Source organism: Sebastes fasciatus, chromosome 11 (genome assembly GCF_043250625.1).
Source record: "Sebastes fasciatus isolate fSebFas1 chromosome 11, fSebFas1.pri, whole genome shotgun sequence".
Taxonomy (NCBI): domain Eukaryota; kingdom Metazoa; phylum Chordata; class Actinopteri; order Perciformes; family Sebastidae; genus Sebastes; species Sebastes fasciatus.
The window spans coordinates 19,834,270-19,858,567 of NC_133805.1; the positions used below are offsets into that span (position 1 = coordinate 19,834,270).

General features: G+C 41.5%; 1 protein-coding gene across 1 annotated transcript in view; it reads right to left on the reverse strand.

Moving 5' to 3' along the window:
* Window positions 1-325: 325 nt before the first annotated feature.
* LOC141777290 (solute carrier family 22 member 23-like) overlaps window positions 326-24,298 on the reverse strand; it is a 41,560-nt gene continuing 17,587 nt past the window's right edge. Inside the window, exons 4-10 of the mRNA XM_074651419.1 lie at window positions 16,131-16,299; window positions 13,349-13,476; window positions 10,660-10,762; window positions 9,710-9,945; window positions 7,559-7,591; window positions 5,686-5,809; window positions 326-4,934 (exon numbers count right to left, since the gene is read on the reverse strand). Of these exons, the coding sequence (XP_074507520.1) occupies window positions 3,401-4,934; window positions 5,686-5,809; window positions 7,559-7,591; window positions 9,710-9,945; window positions 10,660-10,762; window positions 13,349-13,476; window positions 16,131-16,299 (2,327 nt within the window). The 3' untranslated portion in view covers window positions 326-3,400. The remainder of the gene's footprint in view (window positions 4,935-5,685; window positions 5,810-7,558; window positions 7,592-9,709; window positions 9,946-10,659; window positions 10,763-13,348; window positions 13,477-16,130; window positions 16,300-24,298) is intronic.

The window sequence follows — 24,298 nt, forward strand, 5'->3', positions numbered from 1 at the left end:
GTGCCTAAATATTCAGCATGTCAATGGACTCTCTTAGCCTTGTTAATTAATCATATCACCACAAAGTATGGCACACAGAGGATGCCCCTGGGGGTTCTGGGGCATTTGCTCGCTCTGCTCGGTTAATCCATACTTTGAAACCATGCTGGATGACTAAGTGTAATAGAAAACAGTCATGCGCTCCCTGTTTTTTGTTCTTTAAAAGTGATTTATTTGTTTATAGATACAAGCCAACAGAAAAAAAGATAACTGTTGTTTTGCCTGGGATCTACTTTTAATAAAAATCCAGGAAATGTTATAAATCAAGCACTCACTGATATCCATGGTTGATCAATAAATAGTGGTTTATTTTAACAACAGGTATGGCTTATATACAAGTGCATTTTATGTCTGTTAAAACAAAACAAAATGAAACCAAACAATCAGAAATTATAAATGGTACAATCCATGGTTTTTACATTCATTCATATCTTCCATCAGGAGATTCTGAGTCGCACAGTTGAGAGAAGCAAAACCTGAAATGTGTACACTGGGGACTTCATGTCTCTGAGAGTTTAATCTAAGTTCAAAACTATTAATCAGTCCATGATACGATCTATGATCCTTCATCTTAGCGACATTGGGCGTTTCCACACATTTACTATTTACAAAGGCATAACCCATTCTTCTTTTTTTTGCTTTTCCGATTACTGTCTCCTATAGTCCACCCTATCGCTGGTGCTAACATTGCTTTGGATTGACTGATTTTAACTTTAATTTTACTCCCAATAAATCACTCCCATCGGCACCGTGAAATAGCTGCATGGGAGTTGTGAAAATGGAAGCAACAGATCTTAGAGAAGGTTGTACACTGGTTGTATTGTGCTGTGTCACTGTCGTTAAACTGGTGTTGCATGAGGTTTTGGCAATAGACAGTTCAATTTCTGCAATACGCACACTGAGACAGAGAGACCAACAATCACAGACAACGACGACTCAGAGTAATGTGAAGCCACTGACCACTGCAGTCAACTCACTTTTTACTGCAGATGCCAAGAATTCCTTAGTAAATCCAGTGTCAACACCCTCTTCCACACGGTAATTACATTTGGGTCTATTGCAAAAGTGAATGTGTTACTAGTGATTTCAAAACCCCACTCCATTTTCCCTTTTTTTTTTTTTTTTTTCCTATCAAGACGCCAAGCTCCACCGAATTTGACATCACATGATTGCAGGGCATTGTGCTTTGAGGCTTAGCAGCATGGCATGTTAGACATTACATGTTCATATGAATCTTGGAAGTTTGCTGACTTGGTGATCTATTAAAAGATCAATGAATCAATCAGAAAAAAAGGAGCTTTCATACTTTGATTCAAGCTGCATCTGAGGAGAAAAAAAACCCACAAGCTGGTTTGCTCAATCATTCAGATACCTAAAGATATGTAGCGCCTTTGTCAGTGCACATTAGACTTAGATGAGTAAAGTACCTGTAAGGTTCTTCATACGTGTACCACAAGATGAATAACACAAGTCTGGTGTTGTCTTTGACACCTGAATGACACCTTAATAGATCACCAATACTCCCTGGATCAATGTAATATGACATATCGTGAGAGAGTTTTATCACATTTGAAATGACAAGACATCATTCAGTTGGCTCTTAAGTTTTACAATAAAGTGTAATTATTATTATTATTTATCATTATTATTGTTGTAAACAGTAGTCTATCCGTAATCATACATCTTTCTCCAACAAATATTACAACCTCCAAAGCATGAAGTGTGTAACTACAAACTGTCAAGTTACACACAAGTCAAGTAGAACGCTGTCCACAGATGGACACAGACTTTGGAAGAGAAAGTGCCTCCTTAAGCAAGAGTTTGTCAATTTAAGAAGATTATGAATAGGTTAATCTACCTGTAAATAAGGATTTGACCTGTGTTTTTAAAATGTCTTTTTGAATTGCATTGAATCCTATTGCGTTTTTTTTTTTTTTTTTTTAAAAGGTAAACTTAGTTGTGCATGTGAATGTATGAACACATTGACACACATGAACTATGTTAATGCCGGAACATGATTTGGAAAACACACTGAAGGTTAGGGATGCTGTGACAGTCGGAAATCACGTTGAACATTTTTGTCATCCATTGGTTCATTTCAAAAATAGCTTTTGTGTCTTTTTAAGGTTTGCTTTTAAGGTTTTGTTTCGCTGACACGTTCACAATTATTTTCATGCTTTGTCCCAACTGCAAAGAATAAGGTGGCGCCACACTGAGGTGCCACAAATACTGTAATAATGTAGTATAGCTTTGTACAATAAGGGCACGCCATTGGAGATTATTCAAAATAATACTTTGAATTTTTTAAAAAAGAAGACTGAATCAAGCTCAACAACTAATTATGCATTTACTTACAATATCACATTTACAAATAAAAGCGTTTGCATACTATAAATTCCATTGACTGAAACGATTGGAAAAATAAAAGTTTCTTCAGACCGACAAAATATGGGTCATTCTTTTCTCCAATATCGCTGTTCACACAATGAACCACATGTTGATGAAAGCTGTTTTCGCAATCTCAATCTCATCTCTCAGTTCTAATTTATCAAATGGTGTTGTAGCTTTCAGTCTTTAATTAATTTGATGAACAATTTACTTCTTTTGTATATATGAACTTTGGAAAAGGGTTCATCCGATTCACTTTAATCCACATACAGTCTATGGCAGGGGGACTGCACTAAACAGTATTTCCCCCAAACAGGCAAATACTGTATTTATACTAATTTTTGGCACTATGTCTACATTTAATTTTGGTCAGAGTAGTTTTTGGCGTTTTATTTAGAAAAAAATCACTCCAATTTGGATTGTTTACCTCTGTAACGGCAAAAAAACGGTGTTGTAACATTCAGATTCTTCTTGTCCATACAGGTAAGGCGATATTTTTATACAAATATGTTAGACGGACATTTCATTTGAGCAAAAAGTACCAGTGATTTGATTTTTTTTGTTTGTTTTTAGCATCATAGTATTTCTCACCAGTCCTCTCAGTGATTGTGGGGTTTAGTTGCGAGTCTCTTTAAAATGACAGACAGTGATTTCCCATTCATTTACATCAAAGTAGTTTAAAGGCTGGTGATTTCCAGTGACATTCAAAAAGGAGCCTCTGGCACTGCCTCTGGCACTCTCTCACTTGCGTGGTCTCATTTATTGGCTAAATGCAGGAAGGGGTGGGGGACATCGAGAACCATACAGCATCTCTGTAAGACAACTCCAGGTGGGGACAATCTTCAGTCAGTGCCTGAAGACTGAGTTCGTACCCCCCCCCCCCTCCTCAACTCCCTTCTCGGTCATTCATGTGGCGTGGTGGGCTGCTTCCTCGTGCACCTGTAAAGCTTCTTCTCCTGGCTGCAACACTGGATCATAACGACGCCGCGCCGTTGACAGTGTTGTTTTCTGTGCTGGCGCTGTCCCTGATGGAGAGAACGCCAGAGTCTATGGGGGAGGAGACGGTGCAGTCCACTAGAGAGGAGGGTGTTGCTTCTGTAGAGCCTGAATCCGTGGTGGAAGTTGGCGCTGAATCTACGGCGAGGGAAGCAGCTGAATCCTGCGTGGGCTGAACAGTCAGAGTGGGAGATTCTGGAGTGGAGGTGTGCACAATGTCTGTGACGGGGAGAATGGTAGGAATCTGTGGGGTGTTGACAGTATCTGGGACGGGGGGAGTGGAGGAGGCCGCTGAGGGCGTATTGCCTGAGTCAATGGGTGGAGGGGAAACAACGACGGGGCTAGGGGGAATAGGGGAACGGGGAGGTATATCATTGACACAGGGAGTGGTAGGGTCTAACTGTGGCGGTTGGGGGTCTATGAACGGAGGTATAGGGGAGTCTCTAGGGGAAGGAGTAGATGTAGATTCGTCTACTATTTCTAACTTGATGGGAATGTCAGAGTGTGCGCTAATGGAGGGTGGAAGGTCAGTGGAAATGTTGCCATCGGTTATCGGAACAGGAGAGGGAGTAGGGGATGGAGGGAGGCTGTCATGCGCAGATGGAGTAGGGGAGTCTGCTAAAGGGTTCTGAACGGCCTCTAGCAAAGGCGGGTCGAATTTCGGAGTATTACATTCGGTCTCGTTTTCCAACGGGTTGGGGGATTCTAACGTGGAGCTAGGCGGGGGTTCGATGATGGGTGTGGTGCAGATCAATAAGGAGGCAGGCACGGTTTGAGGGACGGGGGGAGTGGAACGGTCAAATGAAGGGGAAGGGGTAGCGGCTGACTCTTTTGTGGGGGAAGGACCGACGTCATTCATTGCAGGAACGGCAGAACCCGTCAGTGGGTCGACAGAATCCAGGACTATTTCTTGAAGTTCTTGGGCGTCGGCTAAAAGTGGGTCGGTGATGCCTGGGAGTTTGTGTAAAGGAGTGGAAGACAGCAGGTGCTCTTTACTGGCGTGTATGGCGCCGTCTTTACCCAGGGTTGTGATGGGGGTTGTGGATAAAGAGTGACCTTTGGGGTCTTTAGGATCAGGCTTGCCGGGGTGCACCTCCATGAACGTGGGAGCGGACATATCTCCGACCGACGGAGCGGTCAAATCGACAGCCGAAGAGGCGGTGGAGTCCATGGCGGACATCGCGGTGGCGGCCGCTTCGTGGAGCGGCGTGTCGTGCACCCTGGTGTAGTCCCTGCTGCTCTCGGATTGAGCCAGCAAGAGGCGCTGCTCTCCGGGTTTCCTCGGGGGGAGGAGAGGTTGACGGGTGTAGCACTCGCCGTCGGCCAGGGTCTCGGGGAGGGGTTGGTAGCGCGTCTCTGGCAGCAGGAGAATGCAGATGATGCAGATGAGAGTGCAGCAGGCAAAGATAATGTGGTGGAGAAAGTAGCCCTTCTGATTGTGGAGCTCCATGATGGGCGCAGTCAGCATGCCGAAGCCGGCGCTGGCTAGGACCAGGCCCAGCCCCCCACCCCTAAGAGGAGATGGAAAATGTTATCACATGGTAGGATTTATGCTCACACATACATAAAAACCTCATAACCTTGTATAAGCCAGCCGAAGGGGATGACGGTTTACTACAATTAAAGTAAATCATGATCTACCTGTTCTATCTATCACCTAATTAATTTACATCAAAGGGATGGTCTTTATTTCCCTTCATTCTTCTGTTGATTTATTACTGCCATTTTAGCAAACAGCAGCAGAGAGTGCTGCGGCAACACCAAACGCCCTCCTCTACATGCAGTCCCATCCCTCTCCCGTAATTGCCTTAGCTCACCACCAGAGGTCGCCCCTGGAGCACTGTCAGCAGAACAACACCCCTTACATAACCCCAGATAATGAACATCCAGTGCTGTGTCATATATTCTCAAGGGGGCTGGCTAATTTTTTACAAGATGTGGATTACATTTGACACTGAACCGTGAGAGTCTGTTCAATGATTTCATACCCTCCTTTAACAGGAGGTGAAGCAGCGAATCCATCTGCAGGAACATGTGATGCTATATGGACATCAACCACTGTGTGAACTGAATCATAAACTAATCAGGACATTAAAACAGGTGTAGAAAGAACACTTCAAATTTCTACAACACAAAATAGAGCAAATATGAACAATGTCATTGAAAACACAGCTGTTTCACTCCTCAAGAGTAAAAGCACATTTTCCACATTACACTGTCCTCCCTCTGATGGTACAAGTGCCAGTGTTTCAGTGGGCTTACCTGATCACAGTGGGTGTGATCTCAGCACAGAAGAAGATGCTCAGGTTGCTGACTGCGTGGGAGGAGAACATGCCGATGATGGAGAAGGCCATGGAGAAGTTCTTATTCAGCTTACTTGTGTAATCTGTGGTGTTTAAAAGATGATATTGCAGCATTTCAGCATTATTTAACAACATACAGAGAAGAGACAGTGGGTTGCTGGGAAATCAAATGTTGAAAATTAGGGAAATATGGAGGCAAAGAAAGGTCATAATTTGAATTTTTAGAAGCAACTTTAAAACTAATTCTGAAATTCAACCACTACTGAATACTTAATGTTAAAATTGGAATACCACTGAATGTATATCATTCAAATATTTTCTAGTCCTATTTTATTTCTATGAGTAAAATATTTCAATGCTACAAATCCAATGATATTTAAATTTCAACATTAAGTATTCGGTAGTGGTTATATTTAAAAAATAGGTATTCAGTTGCATATCAAATTCTAATTATTGTGGCATTTCTTTGCTTCCGTAGAATACCACATACTGTATTGGTGCCTTCAAATGAAACTTGTGAGCTTGTGTTTACAACATGGGAAGCCTTGTACACATTATGCTTGGCGTTTAAGTGGTTGAGTCGTGAGAACACTGCTGCTAAGCAACGGCAGTATTAACGTTCCTGTCAGCATCTACAAGTTAGCAGGTGGGTAACATAATGCAGGAAAATGCAAAGGCATAATGACAGAGGAAAAAGATGAGGCCGTTGGGAATATCAACATTTTCCTCAGACATATTATAAAATTACGAAGAAAATAATATACGACTAAAATTACAATATATTAACTTATTATGCACCAAAAAATTAACTTCCAAGGCCTCCGCCATTTCTGACGTCAACAAACACGTCACAACTCGTGAACTCAGAACCTTTCCACTTACGAGGTCGTGAATACCACAAGACGGGGGCGTTCATATGGACTCTTCTCGTGAACACGGTAAACACGACCCCATTTGAAGGCACCGTATCACCTCAGTTAAAGAGGATATTCTAATATATATATATATATATATATATATATATATATATATATATATATAAAATCTGATTCAGCAAATGAATGTAGAATAAATGTGTCTATTATTCCTCAACCACAAGAGTTACTGAATCTGGATCACGGACGACTATAAGGCAGGTCTTTTATAGCATTTCAGTGTGTATCATTTCAGCTAATTTCAAACCGTGCATTTAGAAAACCTAGAGGAAAAGTGCCAATAAACTTGGGTCAAATAAAATGTTACAGCTTCCCAACGCTAATGTTTATTTTGATGAGTTATTGAGGACTTGGCTTGCTTACAAAAAGTCTATTTAGACCAAAGATGGTTTGAATACAGTGTTTTTTTTTTATGAATAAGACATGTTTGAAGATGGCATAAAGAGGATCAGAGGAGACTGCTCTGTGATCAGCTCTCGCTTCCCACAGGGGGATTAGTGAGGAGAGAATAAAGAGATTGATAAACAGAGGAGAGCAGTGAAGGAAGGCTGGTTGTGAGATTCACAGCTCTATAACAAAGAGGCTCACCCTCTTCAACACAAATAAGTGAAAAGCTAGCCATAATTACATCTAGGACTTCATTATGTGTCTCTGCAGGGCTTGTATACGCCTAATGAAATACTGCAGGATGTCTGTATGCAGCACATTTCCCTAAAACCTCATCAAGATAATGCAGCAACCTAAGTGATGAGTGGTGTGAGACAATTCAATTCACACTCTGAAAGAATGTGAAGCTGATAAAACATCTAGGCAAGATAGTGGAGCAGTCAATTATTGATCGGTTTATCTACCCAACGCGAATACAAGACTTCAGAAGAATGGAAATGAAGAGATTACCTATATGCAGATGGTCACTGTACTTCCCCAGCACTAGAGGAGAATGAGAGAGATTAACAGATATGTATCAGTGAGAGACATAAAAAGCAGAACAATCATCACGTGCGACACAGTCAATAAATTAAATCGGGAGTCAAGCATTAAAAACAAAAACATTGAGCAAAGCTTGTCAACACACACTGTTACAACATTCAAAAGGGGAACATGACACATGAGCTTAACCTTGATGTGTTGACTCAAGTTAAACATTACGGCTCGCTCGGTTGTAACTGAATAAACGGACTTGTGCCCGGTTTTGATCACCTGGAGCACTTTTTGGTACACATTGACTAAAATGTCAGTTTGTAATCATGTTTCGACTACTCCATGAGAAACACCTAAAGGACACCAAGCTCTTACAAAGTGCACCCACCACACTGAGTGTTCACAATATCAACATGCATCGTTGAATAGAAAATGTAATCAAAATAACATACTAAGGGGTCAAATTGGTATTTAATGCAACGAAATGTAAAACGGAAATTATTATAACTTATTCTACTACTTTTTAATTAGCAGGATTTTGTAAGATACTATGGATTATGATCATATCATCATAACATGATTGCACTGAATGTCAATAAACACTACAGGTGAATCATTGTCCAGCTCTAACAGGACATTGGCCGATCACCTCTGTTATGATAGAGGATCCTGTCTGACTGTGCGCAAAACCTTCCAACCAATCTTTATATTCCATGTATTCATTTAATTGTTTAACAGTCAATTAAAGTACTTTCAATACTGTCCGATATAAGCTTTAAAAATGTGCCCACAAATGTATTGTTTACCTTTTTAAAAAGAATAAACAATTCCCTAAAACAGTTGTTTTCAGCAAACATTTCACAGGAATGGCACCGTTTTCTGCCATGAATGTTTACATACTTAGGGAGTATTTCCAGCAGCAGGACGTGTATGTGGACTCAAAACATCAGTACCCATGTTCATTGTAATGAAGGAACATGTCACCCAGTGCAAAATTACTACTAAGGCAACTATGGCACAGAGGAATAAGAATAAGATACATGTGGTTTTTGCGTACACAGACAATTGGTGTTTCTCAAAGTCAAGGAAGGATCCTTCAAATGAATTTCAAGGATGCTACGTCATCGAATCCCGACGAAGAACTGCTCCAAGGATGGTTTTGGTGAGTTTTTATTTTGTTTGAATAAAGTGTGTTTTACAATCTGCGAGGTAAAATTACCGTGTTTTTCCAAATGGAGTCTGGTGGCTTTGAGGAGGAGTATATGATTTTTATGTTTTGTACGTTAATAAATTATGATTGTCCAAATCCGTGTTGATTTTATTTCTTTTTAATAGTCCTACATTGTTTGAATCTGTTTATATAGTTTTGAGGAATGCAATATTGTAATATACTGAATTGTTCTAAATAAAGTTTGGAAAAGAAAATACCACGTCCATTTCTTCCGCACACTGGCACACTTGCTAGACTGTTCCAATAGGTTTGTTCGAGATGGAAGCCTGGAAAGTAGACAAGATCAGGCGGCAGCAGCAGTGGGCGGTGACTAAAAGCTGTGGTCAAGTCGGACAGTTTCCAGCCGACACATCCATGGTTTCCGGCAGCCTTCAAAAAATGTACAGGATGTCACAGGAATAATTACATCCTGTTAGATTCGATCTATAGGCTACTTGTAGTTGTCAGAGCAAGTCGGGATCAAGTCAGACACAAATCTAACCGGCATGCATTGGCCGCGCTGGCCTGGCTCATCTCGAACGAGCCTAAAGTGTGCTCTCCGAATGCTAAGAAGGAGTCTTGCCTAGCCTCTGTAGGACCCAACTTGGAAGGATCCGTCCAACCAAAGAAGCATCCTTGACTTGAGAAACACCCAATATTCGGTAGCAGGATCAGTTCATTGTTGGTTTATTAATGGGATTTGTTGGCAATAAGAAACATATAGAATAGTACCAGCCTTATCATTTAATTCTTCTTTAAAAGGTTAATGTAACCAAGAACCCAAACATGTTATGTCCTATAATTTAAATCCAGAGTTTCTTTAAATTGAGTAGTACTGCCACAGATATTGAAAGCCAATAAACAACATCACTTTGGTATCATCCTAAGTGGACATTGGTTCCTCATAAAGCACTCACAATTGAGCAGGCCGAGCTGCAGCAGTGACGCCAGGGCAGTGATGATCATAAACATGAGAAGGCCGCCCCGCCGGCCCATCAGGCCCACCGCCGGGCACAGCGCCAAGCAGGAAGCCACCGCAATGCCTGCCATGGTGTAATAATCTGCATAGAAGTTGTGGAACATGGTCGTCTCCTGAGCTTCAGGGTCCATCATGCTGCGGGCAAAGCAGTGGTGGATCCCATAGCCTGTCAGCCTGGATAAAGAACATACACAGGGCTAGGTTAGGGGATACTAGTAGTAAAGTATGCACAACAGGAGAGAAGAACAAGAAGAAAAGAAACAAGAAGAAGGAAGGGACAAAATGGTAAACACAAGGGGAGAAGATAATATAGGTCCAAGCAAATCTAAAAGATGAGGGATAATTCAAGGTTTATTACATTTTCTTTCAGAGAAACTGCACACAGGTAAACACTGATTTATTGACACACACACACACACACACAAATACAAGAGCAAACACTCACACACCCTTTTTCTCCTGGTTGTCTAATGTTTCATAAGGACACAGCAGCTCATGTAAAATTTATGCCGACTTGGGGAGTTAGGGATACCGTGCACTGAAGCAGAGCTAAAGCTGGGTCAGCCCAGCTAGAAAAAGAGGTCTCAGATGGAGAGCAGAGGAGGGATCCCACCGGAGATGAAAAGAGAGAGCAGCACAAATATGGAAGGGCAAAAGCATTGAGGGCTGCTGATCAATGCCGTATCGAGCCTCCAGGTTAATAGTGCCATCTCGACTGCACAAAATGGCGCGTCTGACTGGCATTGCCTCGCCCCACACCAACATACAAGCACACGCACGCTTTCCCTTTTTTTCTCTCTCTGGTTTTTTCAGATCCTCCCACACACTCATAAGTACCTTGATAGATAAATGTTCAAACGGTTTCTAAGTACCAATACGAACACTTACGAGTTGACGCAGAGCACCACAATGTTCTTCCACAGGTTTCTCGTCCCGACCATTTTCACAATACACGTCTTCTTGGATTTCTTTTGAAGAGCTCTCTGCAGTTCTGGAAACAAGCAAAAACATGTTAATCTTAGAGCCCGACCAATATCTGACTTTTGATATAAGAGCATAGAGCAATATATGAGCATAAAAGTTATTTCAAAAGTTTGAGTCCAGCAATGCAAAGGGTGGTCATTTTGAATAGTGCAATGGTCTGTTTCTGCTTCAAATGCATTATTATTGTTCTCTATTCTTTATTATTCCTATGTTGTAGCATCACTATATATAATTATTTATGTATAACAAAATATAACTTGTGTTTTTTTATTGTGAGTATAGATTTTTCCCCACAATATATAGTTTATGTTGTGGTTTATGAATTAATACTGCTACGTTTTCTATCCAAGGCAGTAACAGTAAACATAAGATGACAACAAATCATGAGCAATAAACTTCATTGGAAATTATACATTTTTAAACAGTAATTTAAATAACATACATAATACCACAGAAATATCTTACACATGTATTTAGAAAAACAAGGGTTAAAAATTATGGAGGAGGAAACCTGCCAAAATGAAAAATGAATAAATAATATAAACAGACACGTGCGAGCATATAGCCGATCTAAGCATTCTGACCCTATGACACATGTTGAATGACAGCCCCCTCATTTGCATAATGAGGCAGAAATGCATAAAGAAATGTATGAAAAAAAGAATAAAGAAATAAATACATTTGGGGAGATAAATGGGGTGGGAAATGCAACGGGAAAATCATAGAGAAATAATTAATAAATAAATTTTGAATGAATAAGAAATAAATGCAAAAAATAATTAAATAAATTTAAGTGAATGAATATAAATAAATAAATAAATATATAAAAGGGAAAATTAAAAAGAGTCGATAGATACAGGAATTAATACAAAGGTAAATGAATAAAGAAGCAAAGTAAAACAGAAATATCAATTTATGTCACATTTTGTCAATTAATTAATGCCTACATTTATTTTTAATATTAATTTTGGAACATTTAATTGCATATTTATTTATTCATTTATCTAGTCATTTATTTATACATTTTTAATTTCAGCAGGTTCCGTCCTCCATAAAAAAAAAACTTAAAAATGCAGCCGATGAAATATTAATGTAGTCTGATTTCTGTTTGCATATCAGCCGGCATATACTGATTCCAATATATCGGTAATAAACCAATATTATCAGCCAACATGATCCGCCTGCTTATATATCCATCAGACTCTAGTTAATATCATCATGTCGAATTGAGTTCTCAGGTCGAAGGAAAGTTCGACAGCAGTCTGGCTTCTCTAAAGACACAAACAAAGACGCCCCTGATTCATTGCAACCACAGAAAATTCCACATGTATTTTTAATGAGCAGGTTTCATCCTACGTGACCAGCCTCCCGCTGCTGTGTGAGACAGGTATGACGATGTTCTCAGAAAACAGGAACGGGTCATAAGAAGGCAACACCTTCAAACCGCAGGTGAAGTGTGACAGGGCAAACGGTGGATGTTTTGGTATCAGGCTGCGGGTTGCCACAGAAACACACCTCTGCTTTGCGGTACTGTATGTTCATGTTGACTCAGGCATGTGACAGCATTCCACACCGCCGCCTCAAGGTTATCTCGAGCTGTACCACTCAGGCTTTCCAGTGATCCCATGGCCATGCTACAAACCTCTGAGTAAGACTTTCCCCTACTGAGATCTACGCAAAGATGACCTAATCAGTACTAGTTACACATGTATCTGTCATGTCTGAGTGCTTGACAAAGTTACTCAGCTGCTCTGATATAGAGGCAGTTAGTACATTCAGTGCCCAAACATTGTGTTTTTGTGCTGAGCAGTTAAAAGTGAGAAATATTACTGGAAGACTCGGGGACAGCCAGTTACTATAAAAACAAGAGTGGATAAATTAATGTCTATGGCAAGGTACTTTTCTCAATGCTGCGTCAGCACACAGTCTTTGAGTTTTAAAAAAGTGCAGTCAATTTCACACTGAGTGGTTCCTCTTTGAGCTTTTTCCCAGCAGTGGCACTGCTTCTTTTTCTAAATGGATTGATAAATACAGTACAGTGAGCAGTGCCAGAACAAAAATGGAAAAAGTATACTACAGTAAATGGTGTCCTTTTAGTTTAATACAAATGCAATCTGATATGACATTTAACGACAACACAATTCACTCTGCTCTTTGCCTCTGGCACGACAAGTACAGACGCAGTTTAACCCAGGGTCAAAGTTCATGACCTGCGTCCGTCTGTCGTCTCCGTACACCACCCACCCACCCACGCTATAACGACATGAATGTGCGTTCTAGAGTGTCTTAATGTAATGTTCAACACCGACTGCTACCTCCGGAGTGGTCTGTTACTATGGTAACCAGGCAGGAAGCAGATATAACCTTGTCAATCTGTCTTATTTAGGAAAGCACAGTTTAGGATAGTAGCACACACCCAGCGATTTGAAAAGGGATACAAAAAAAAACTTGGAAGATGACATTGCAGCAAATATATAAAAGACATAATAACTACTTTAGCATTAAAAAACATACAGTAAATCACATGATCAAAATGTAAAAATCACACTTTTAATGCAAATTTCTTCAAAATTAGTGTTGATGTATGCCTTACCTGTGAGGATGTTATCGGTGTCGAGCTCCATGTTCACTCGGTTTTTCTTTGCTATGTGTCCCATGATCCACTTGGAGCGGCTGTACTGCTGAGTGGCCAGCAGCCAACGCAGTGACTCAGGGAAGATCCTGTCAAAAAGACAGGGGATGTCCTCGTTAATAAGAGGCAAAAAAAAAAAAAGACAAGTCACGACAAAATGAATCCGCCTTTTAAAACGCTGACTGAAATCGATCTAAAAAGCGAGGAATGAATGTCTGTCTGTCTGTCTGTCTGTAAGTCTTTATGTCTGTCTTTCAGTGGGTCTTTGCGTCTGTCTTTCTTTCTTTCTGACAGTCTTTATGTCAGTCTTTATGCATGTCTGTCTTTCTGTCTGTCTTTCAGTATGTCTTTCCATGTCTTTATGTCTGTCTTTCTGCATGTCTTTCTGTCTGTCTTTCTGTATGTCTTTCTGTCTGTCTTTCAGTATGTCTTTCCATGTCTTTATGTCTGTCTTTCTGCATGTCTTTCTGTCTGTCTTTCTGTATGTCTTTCTGTCTGTCTTTCAGTATGTCTTTCCATGTCTTTATGTCTGTCTTTCTGCATGTCTTTCTGTCTGTCTTTCTGTATGTCTTTATGTCTGTCTTTCTGTATGTCTTTATGTATGTCTTTCTGTCGGTCTTTCTGTATGTCTTTATGTCTTTTTCTGTCTGTCAATCTGTATGTCTTTATGTCTGTCTTTCCGTCTCTTTATGTATTTCTTTTTGTATGTCTGTCTGTCTGTCTGTCTTTCGGTCTGTCTTTCGGTCTGTTCATCACATATCTCGTAACTTATGAACCGTAACTCTCAAAAACAAAATTATTTTTTTCCTGGATTTCATGGGTCCAGACGAATTTATCAACGAGCCACGTCCATTTGCGTCTAGAACTTTCCACCATTTTGAATGGTGTCCAAATCTGTTGTTTTGCTACTCCTCCCACAGATTTTGAGACAATCTATAAAGGAAACTATAAAAACTTTAAAGGAAGGAATCTCTGTCTGTCTGACTATGTTTGGACTGTATGTATGAATGACTGTCCTTCGCATGTCTCGAAAACGCTGCAAGCAGAACGTTTGGGGGCCAAGCCATCGGCCGGTCCCCGATGGGCAAACGCTCCGAACGGGCACTGCACTCATCTCTCTCAATCAGGGTTAAAAGTATCAAATCTTGTTTGTATCCTGAACAGGAAATCCAGCTTCACACGCAAACACTCACATACCAGTTACAGGTGGCAGGGCCTCAAATTAGCCCAACCAGATGTCATTACTGGGGGAACAACAAATAAACACACGGCTGCCAGCCATTGTTATCCCGTCCCTGCTTTCATTTGTTATGCTCTATTATCCGGTAGTTGTATTGAGTTATGTTGCGGTGCGCACATTCCTGTGAGCGGTCAGGTTTCCCCTCGCAGATGTGTTGAAGACAGTCAGCAAAAAACGATGCCACATTTGCCTCCGTTGTTGGTTGCACTTCTCTGGAGCAGATGTCTCTACCCAAGTAAAAGTGCAGGATTAATGATCTTACACTGGCATGGCTTTAAGTTGTTTTCCCAAATCAGCAAACTTGGATCACCTGCAGTGTTCAGCCAAATCAGCTGTATTTCTATTTTTGCAGAGTCAGCCACTTTGTCAGTGATGGGTCCAATTTGTGCCCATAAACGTTGTCTGGCTTAATCAAGAAAGTCAACACGGGTCCGTACTTTCCCAGAATCCTCTTGTGAAGCTTGACTCAAGCTTGCTGATGCATTTGTGTATCTCAGTAGTGTGTGCTATGTGGACAGCTCTATCGCATGTGTAGAAGGAGGCTACGGTGTTTGCCAATAAAAGCTTGCTCTGCACCTTGCAGATTGAGTTCACTGTCCAATGTCCAGTATTATCTGTGAGAAATATCAGTTTTACAACCTGCTCTACTGTATGTCCTTGACTTCTGTAAGTCTTTTTCAGCCAGCAAGGCCACGATCGCATAACAGCAGACCGTTACAAAAGCCCTTCCACAGCGTAGCCGCCCGTCTGCTGAGCTATTGCTTGTTTTCACTCATTCATCAGGATAACAGCGACTACCCTGGTGTATGCCTCAGGTTACTGACTCCTGCTCTGTATCATTGTGGAAACCCCCATCTATCTGCTCTGCTCTCTGTGTCCTACATTGATTCAATTGCATCATATCACCAGTATTGATGTTTGATCAGATTAGTGCTTTGGAGTCCTTTTGATGGTTTCTGAGTGGAAACACTCTTTATTCTTCAGGCACAACATTGAAGAAAGCCAAGGCCTTTGATACCCTGTGATAAAATCTATACTCTTGGATTTTCTTCTGCTGGCTTTCTACACATCAGCAGCGCTGTGGAGCGTTGGGCATCACAGTAGAATAAATGGAGGTGAACACACAAGTATTTATTACCTGGGCTTTAGCAAAAGAAGACTGCAGTAACTGTAGAGGTCACTGCAAATGGGTTAATGAAAAGACATTAAATTTAATTCAGCTGGGAACTCACTGGTGAAAAATGTCAATGGAGGGAAGACTTTCTCCTTCTTTGTTTGAACCATGTAAATCTGCCAAAGCATATACTGTATGGCTTAACCAGGTTTTTTTGACACTATTGAAACACCGCTGAATCTAGCACATGTAGAATATGCTTGCAGATGGCAACACATATTTCTATCTCATGTAGAAATTTAAACTGAAAACACATTTTAAACTTCAACAGAATAATAAAAGATGTGTCGGCGCCAAAGTGCAGCAGATGCTCGGGTTCATTTCCTTACCAGATGTAGGACAGCATCAGCAGGAGGGGGCAGATGATGACGGCTTGGAGAACCTGCCAGTCGCGACAGAGGTATGCCACGCCGGGCATCAGCAGCTGACCACCCAACACCACAAAACTGGCCACCATGGTCATGGAAAAACGCCATCCTGGCAGGCACAGCTCAATCCCTGGCAGAGAGAACAAAGAGGAGAGAAAAAGAAAGAGAGAGCACAAGTGTTATTGGGTTTTCTGCAACAGACAAAGACCAAAATGGGCATGTACCGCAACGAGGCAAATACCCCGTTTTAAGATTTCTTGACAATATGACACCAGCTTTACATCCATCTTAAGTTCAAACTTTACTTTAAGATTTACGTATCCCTAAATTAAAACAGATTGCTCCTTACAAAACAGTTCTTAGGTAGAAATTAGTTGTTATCAGTATTGTAATATACTAATGACATTTTTTTGACGTGTTTATATGGAATATGGTCGGCATATCTGACCCAATGATGTAAACTAGGAAGATTTAAAATTACATTTCACAAAAATAACACAACGTACAAATTACAAAATGTTATGCCAATGATATTAGCTAGGTCAGCACAATTGTATATTTCCCACTCATTCTACTACAAAATCTGAAACATCAATTTTTTTGGGGGGCTCTGGGAAGCCTTTTACAAAAAAAACTAATATTTTCACATTTAGAGCTACAGCGCGTGATTTAAATAAAGGCGATAAATCACCATGTACAGTTGTTGTTCAGAGACAGCAGACAGGCCGAGACAGTAGGGCTGCTGTGAGAGTGAACTAACTAGAAAGAGGTTCCTTGTACTCAATCCTCCTCTATCAGAATGGCACTGATTCATTCACCCAGCCATTAGCATGCACACCACACTGGCAGCCAGCAACCACAGACAGGCCAGCCCTTTAGTTACTGCAGTGGAGAGGATGGCTTCACATCAAACCGTAGAACAGCGAACAACGCTGTAATGCTGCTATTCTCGTAATGCCCTGATCTTTTGTCCTGCTTCATTCACCCCTTTTTGTTATACTTCGCTATTTTTTTTTCTAATGGGTCTTTTCTGCGGCCCAAGAATGTGAACAGTCCCCACATGGGCCTTTCAAGGTGACAGGGCCAGCATAATACAGTGGGTGTCGGCGGACCCGCTTCATTCCAGTGGAAAAGACCGGAATTTCAATTAGGACTTGCCCCCTTCTGAGGACATGAATAATGTTCTCTGTTCACAGACACTATCGCAGCTGGAATGACAAAGCCAATGAGCTGAGAGCAGGGCGATGGGTGCAAGACCTGCTGAGTTTGAACCAACTAACCTCGAGACCCCTTCTCTGCGCCCTGCCGGGAGAAAAAGTGACGGTTCACTGGTTTACGGACCGCATGGGATTTGAATTCTTCGGTTATGCATAAGGCGTCATGTGCACTGAACAGGCCACTGCATTGTGACCGGAAAAGTACATCCTATGGTGAGTTATGGAAAAGTGCTCGCACGCACAGACATATGACCCTTACCCTAACTCTATCATTAACATAAAAGATATTAAAATAAATGTGAATATATATAAAATATGGCACATGTTCTGTAGATGGTGCTGCAGAATGAGGACCAGAAAGGAAAGGAGTCCTGAGCGCCTTACTCCTGCTGACCCTAATCCTCCACAACCCACTAGATCAGCATTCCCACAATGCCCTGCTGCAGCCTGTATTCTACTGACATAAATCTACCACTAACTAATCTGATGACGCATACAAGAAACTCACCGAAGATGCTCGCTGAGGATCTCTGGGGTGACAAAACAAGTGGGACATACAAGCTTTTTAAAAATAGACCCATTTGAATGCATATGGGCACATGCTGTACAAAGTGGAAATGACATCATCAATGATCAAGCCAATTAATAATTATGATAATCCCCCAAAGAGGCTTTGGCTGCTTTGCTGACAAAACAAGAATATGAATCACACTCTGGTACACGCCACAGTAGCTCACTAGCCTTCTGTCAAGTACACAGCTCAGTCAAGGAGGCCCATTGTTTTACAAGTGAAAGAGATTGGTTGACCACTAAATGCACTCAGTGCAGCCACTCCCTGTATCCACAGGCTAATGTCATGACCTTCTACTGGTCACATGAGGTCCACATGGCCCAGTGCCATGATTTCACTGCCTAATCCTGGCAACTCGATCTGTTAAGTATATCATAATGATAAGGAGACTCTGAGGCATTTCTCCGCATTGAAAGATAACAGAGGTTTGTTTGCTGGGAATCATTTTTATGGCATAACTATGACTTATTCTCAAGTCTAGAGCTGCAAAGCCTTCAAGCAGGTGTCAAAGGTGGGAAGTAAAAATGCAGCTGTATTGCAGTTACCGTCCCGCAGCTGTGTTCCCTCTTCTCCATCAACTTATTTTACCTCTACTGCTGTGAGTTCTTGTGCCTCAGGGTGAACGGTACCAGATGGTTCCAGACCTCATGTCTCTGATTGGTTCAGCTATTGACATAAGTCTAGCTTTGTGCTCATTAACCGCTGTTTCCTCCAGTTGGACAAGGATATTGAATGAAGGCTGGGACACGGTCTTGAGCTATGGGGGTATGACAAATGCGCAGTGTAACTGGAGCTGGGATGTTGGAGGGTTACTGCAGACGGCGCTAGAAATAAACGGATGATGTCCGCTCAGGTGCTCTTTGGGTGCGCTCGGCCTGACAGAATCTTTTGGGTACGCTCGAATGGACAGCCGATATACAATAGAATGTTTTCAAACAGAAAGCATGTGTTTATGGTCTTTTATCAAAGATCTTTTCAATAATTGCAGAATTGTAATTCTCACCCTTGAAGTAGACTATCATTGACACCCTCCCTGCGGACACCTCAGTGAAACGAATCAATCATTCTCATGTTCTATGATCGTGTGCCAGGTAGTGAGCTTTTAGGCAAGTGCAGACCACATTTTACTGCGCTTGTGTTGTACCCCAATGATATCACAATATGGCGTCGTGACATCTCATCTTTTAAGCAGTGGGCTACCTCCGGGTCTGAGAAGTGAAGCCGATGCTGAAGTGCCTTAAACTTGCATTCTTTATAAAGGCCAGCAGGGGGCAACTCCTCTGGTTGCAAAAAGAAGTCTGATTTGAATAGAAGTTATACCTCAGTTAACATTATAAACGTGAGTTTATGGTCTCAATCGCTAGTTTCAAGTCTTCTTCACTACAGCATGATGTTCACTTAGTAAATTATGGTCCCATTAAGAGTCAAATAGGCTATAAAGAAGGGTATGCTTTAAGGCGTGGCTACCTCATGATTGACAGGTCGCTACCACGGAGTTGTCCGGACTTGATGTTGTCCGTCTTTTCATCGTCGAACTTTAACCCTTTCACAGTGTGTCTTCAGTTCATGAAAGTTAATTGTAACATTTTGGTCGCCTAACAATGTCTTATTCAGCGTTCGGTTGTACTTTGCTCCACCCTCTCATGTCACTTCTGGTTGCAAAAAAACAATACGGCGACGGCCAAAATGCCAAACTCGAGGCTTCAAAATGGCAGTCCACAAACCAATGGGTGACGTCGCGGTGACTACGTCCACTTCTTATATACGGTCTATGCTTTTAAGCCTCCTTGCAGTCGGAGAAACAATCGACTAATCAAAGCTTTGTCGGTGGAATTTAAAAAAGTGACGTCATCGTCCTACATAGCCAGCTACCTAGCCACACCCATTAAGAATAGTGACATAACATTGCAGCCTACCATCCACAATCTCCCATGGGTGTGCAATTGGGAGATCTGGTGATTGTAATGCCCAATGATTCACATTATTTTCATAATTTTCAGACTCATGAAACCCTGTACAGAAGCATTTGTTATCTTTCTCCACAAACATATTCAGGCATTTCATTTGTCACAGCTTTCCTGATACTGTAGATGCTAATGGTCTTTTCTTCCACATAATAATGTACTATAAGCTCAAAAGGCCTGGTTCACTTTCACACAGTATTCATGTGGGTGGTCTGCATGGGGCTCATCCAGACTTCACTGGGTAGGTCTGCAGCTTTATCAATATATTGTTAGAGCTCCACAGCTTCAAAGCTGTGGTCACAGATGGAAACGCTGGGCGAGACCAAACTCGATTCAGGCATGTGCAAAGCTGCTGATGAGTTTTTGGAGTGCTTCCTGAGAGTGACGGGCCAGTGCAGCATTGTCAGCAAACAGCACTTCCCTGATTAGGAGGACCCAATGAACCTTGGTGTGGAGTTACTGCAGATCGAAGAGGTTTTTTGTGTGAAGGCAAATTGCATCCTCAGTGGAACATAGTGACCACAGAGGAGAAGAAATCAAACAGTGTGGGGGCGAGTGCACAGCACTGTTTAACCCACAGTTAAATTCGAGATTAAATGAAAAACGCCTCTTTAACCCTTTTAAATCACCTCACGTAACCTAGTACCAACTAATTTCAACCAAAATATCATGACATCCATCCATCAATCAATCTGCAACTTTTAGCGACAAGGGCAGTCCTCGGTAGCTCTGTATCATGCTACATTTTAAGCCTGCCTAATTTTTAGCGGTCCAATCAAATGCGAAGGATTTGATTTAAATCCCTCTTGTGACCGTACACCGCTCAAATATTCCATTTCACTGGGAAATACTCACAGTAGAGAAGCTAAATACACTTCCATTCACTAGGACTTTAACTGGGACAGTCAAATAGGTACCCTTCACATTTTAATAGAACATAAACATCCAAAAAGCTATGGTAGAAAGCCAAGAAGGTAGATCATTGAGATTCTGTGTACATATGGGTAAGAACAAACTGCAGTTTATTTACATTTACTCTGGCAAATAACTTCCAAAGAACGCTCCAAAGGGAGATTCCACAGTATAGTTTTTCTCATTATATAGGGTGTTAGCACACAAATATCCTGAGGTCTCCTTTCTTCTGACCACTGAAAAGGGGCTATTGACTAAGAATAAGGCCATACTCATTGATTAGTCCCTTATCTGGAAGTGCAAAGAATGCAAACTAGCCACAGGCACTTTCCTCTGATCTGTGTGTGTGCTGAAATTCTCAGCAATCAACCCACCACCAGGAGAGTATTTTCCTTTGTTTGTGTGTGTGTGAGTGTCCTAACTATCCCACCATTTCACACAGAAAGATCAGCACAAAATCAAGCTATTGGCTCTTTGGGAGATACAGAACAGAGTGACTGATATACAGCTTGCACTCTGACACAAATATTAGACTGGAATTGCCCCAACACAACAGACTCATCAGCCTGACTAAAGAAGAACTGAAACGGCATGCGTTTTACACTCATCGATATAAAGTGCAAAGGTTGCACAAGCTGATTCTGACAACCACGATAGCGTGAGGTTATGTCATGCAACAAAAGGTTAGAAATTAGACCACTAGGTCATCTAGTGTGCCTTTAAACAAGGAAGCGGTCTCCTAAAATGAAGACATGGAAAGAAAAACAGATGTAAGATGTACATGTAGCCTAACGTGTTAGGGGAGGAAGTCTGTTGAACAACCAACAATGCAAACTCGGCACAAAAGGGAACTTTAACCCTGCTTAGAGGGGAAAACAGAGTCTGCACCTTGACCCATTTATCCGGACACAGCTGGAGCGGACTGTGTGGGAGGATGAGGACGGGTCAACCGGTGTATCCTGGAAAATACCTTTCTTTGGCTAAAAATGTCACACCCTGCCTCTCTGTATACCTGCATCATCCTTTTCCAGCATTTCTTAACATTCAGAATGAATAGAAAGTCGCCGTAGTAAGGTCCATCTGATGGCAGCACAGTATCTCTGCAGTGGTGTGAGGTAGACCTGCTGCTGCTGTCCTCAGGGAGCCAGAGCCGTGTGATGGGAAATGAAAAGCTTCTCTCTTCAGAGATTGAGCGATATCCATCGGTGGCATACGCACAAACGGTTTAAACACAGAGCGCAAGACAGGTGAGGTGAGGAGAGGAAGGCAAGCAAACAAAGCATGTCGTCTGTCAGTATGTACCAACAAACAGGAGTCCGACATTGCCACAAAGGGAGCCATTTACACAGATAAACACACATAGAGCTTCCATCTTTCTGTGCTTCCCTCTAGCGCAGAGAGATTAATGCCTGTGATACCAGGAGGGCACCACAGAGGAAAAAAGAAGCACCTCATTACAGGAAACTCAGGAACAGCGAAGAGGCCTGGCCTGGCTGACCTGACAAAACACAGCAAAGTACTGCAGCAGGAAGCATCACAGATCATCCTGTCTGGACAGAGGAGCATTACTCTACTGTCATAAGGATGGAAACATGCACACAGACAGCTGGGGAACTAGGGGTGGGAATCACCAGAGGCGCCCAACGACGCGATACTTTAGTCACGATACGATCTTATTGCGATTTTAAACATTTTGCGATATGCTTAGTATTGCGATAAGATATATTGCGATATTTTGCAATTTATTACCTTTTTTCAACTGGAAATTATGCAGTTTGTCAACATCTGTTTTCTCTAATAAGATCATCATCATCATCTATTGGGGACACACGTGACTATAAAATCTCATGGAGGACAGATCAGAAGAAAGGATATAAGGGTGTTGTCATATTACCAAACACTTGGTCTGGCATGCTGAATATGATTCCTAAAAAGAGGAAATGCTCAAATGCCCTTTCTGTGCTCTATTTCTGTAACATTTTCACTGACACACATTTTTAAAAACAGCTGAGTATGGCACAGAAGTTCTTTTATAGTTGCATGCTTTATATAATGTATCACATATGACCACAACCTCTCTCTACATGGTCCATACATTCACACACTGCTTCCTTGCCACTACACCACTACATCTCAGGCTGTGCCGGAGGGGTTGCAGGCTCAGGGACAGTCCGTGTCAAGCTCAATCGGATTTGTTCTGAAGTATCACATGAGCAGAGCAAAACCGACGGACTGAAATGCATATTATTGTTGCAATAAATGATTAAAACCTTGAAGAGAGTGTCGTTACTGAAGTAAGGTAATAATAACTAAAATACTTACACGAAGGGCAGTCAAATTATAACTTTAACACACTTCACAAAATCTTTAATAGTCTACAAACTGTGTTGGAAAAGATCAGCAGAGTGCTAGAATGCCATTCATCTTCATATCACATGTACTTCCCTGGGTTTCAAGTAAAATGTAGTCTTCTGTATGCATGTGCGATCACTACTCATACTAGCCCAGTTTGTGTACAAAAGGAGTGACAGCACCGCCTACACAATCAATACAGCCTGAGTGTCTGGGTGTGTCAGCAGCAATTTACCTTATTGACATGAATACAAGACTTTTTTTCCCCCCTTAGAAATTACACTTGCTATAATGAGATCATATAACATGGACTAGACGTAAATGTGATACATTTATCAATCATTCTTTGTCTGTCTCTCTCGTGCTTATTTCGTCCATTTCTCTCTCATTGACTTCCATCTTCTTTCCCAGACATGACAAGTTTCCATTAGCAGCGACCTGAATTATTAAAGAGCACCTATTACGCTTATTTTCAGGTGCATACTTGTTTTTGGGGTTTCTACTAGAACATGTTTACATGCTTTAATGTTCAAAAAACATTTTATTTTTCTCATACTGGCGGTGCTGCAGCACCTCTTTTCACCCTCAGTCTGAAACGCTGTGTTTGAGCTCCTGCCCCCTCACCCCTCCCGAAAAGCCCAGTCTGCTCTGATTGGTCAGCTGGCCCACTCTGTTGTGATTGGTCAACCGAACCAAACTCTTCGGGCGTGTTTGAGGGCGTGCCGCACTAGTCGCTAGGCAGGTATTATGCAAATGTGTTACTTTGTGACATCACCACTTTGCGGAAGGAAAGGCGGGACTTCAAGGACGGCATTATAACTTTGCAGACCTTTTACATACACACTAAATAAAAGGGAAAAAGCACAAATCATCTTTAATAAAATCCAACCCTCTTAGGACAACACTAATAATGTATGCAGTGTGCATTTTAGTCAGGGCTCAATACAAATCTACAGAACAAAATCAGCTTGGAAAACAAGGTCATTTTAGTGCAGAATGGCTCCATTATTGGCATTTTGTGGAGCATAGCGACAGGTGAGGTTTTTCAAATGAATTTTAAATTGACGTGGACACTTTATTTTTTAAATCTTGATGACTTGAGAAACCAAATCA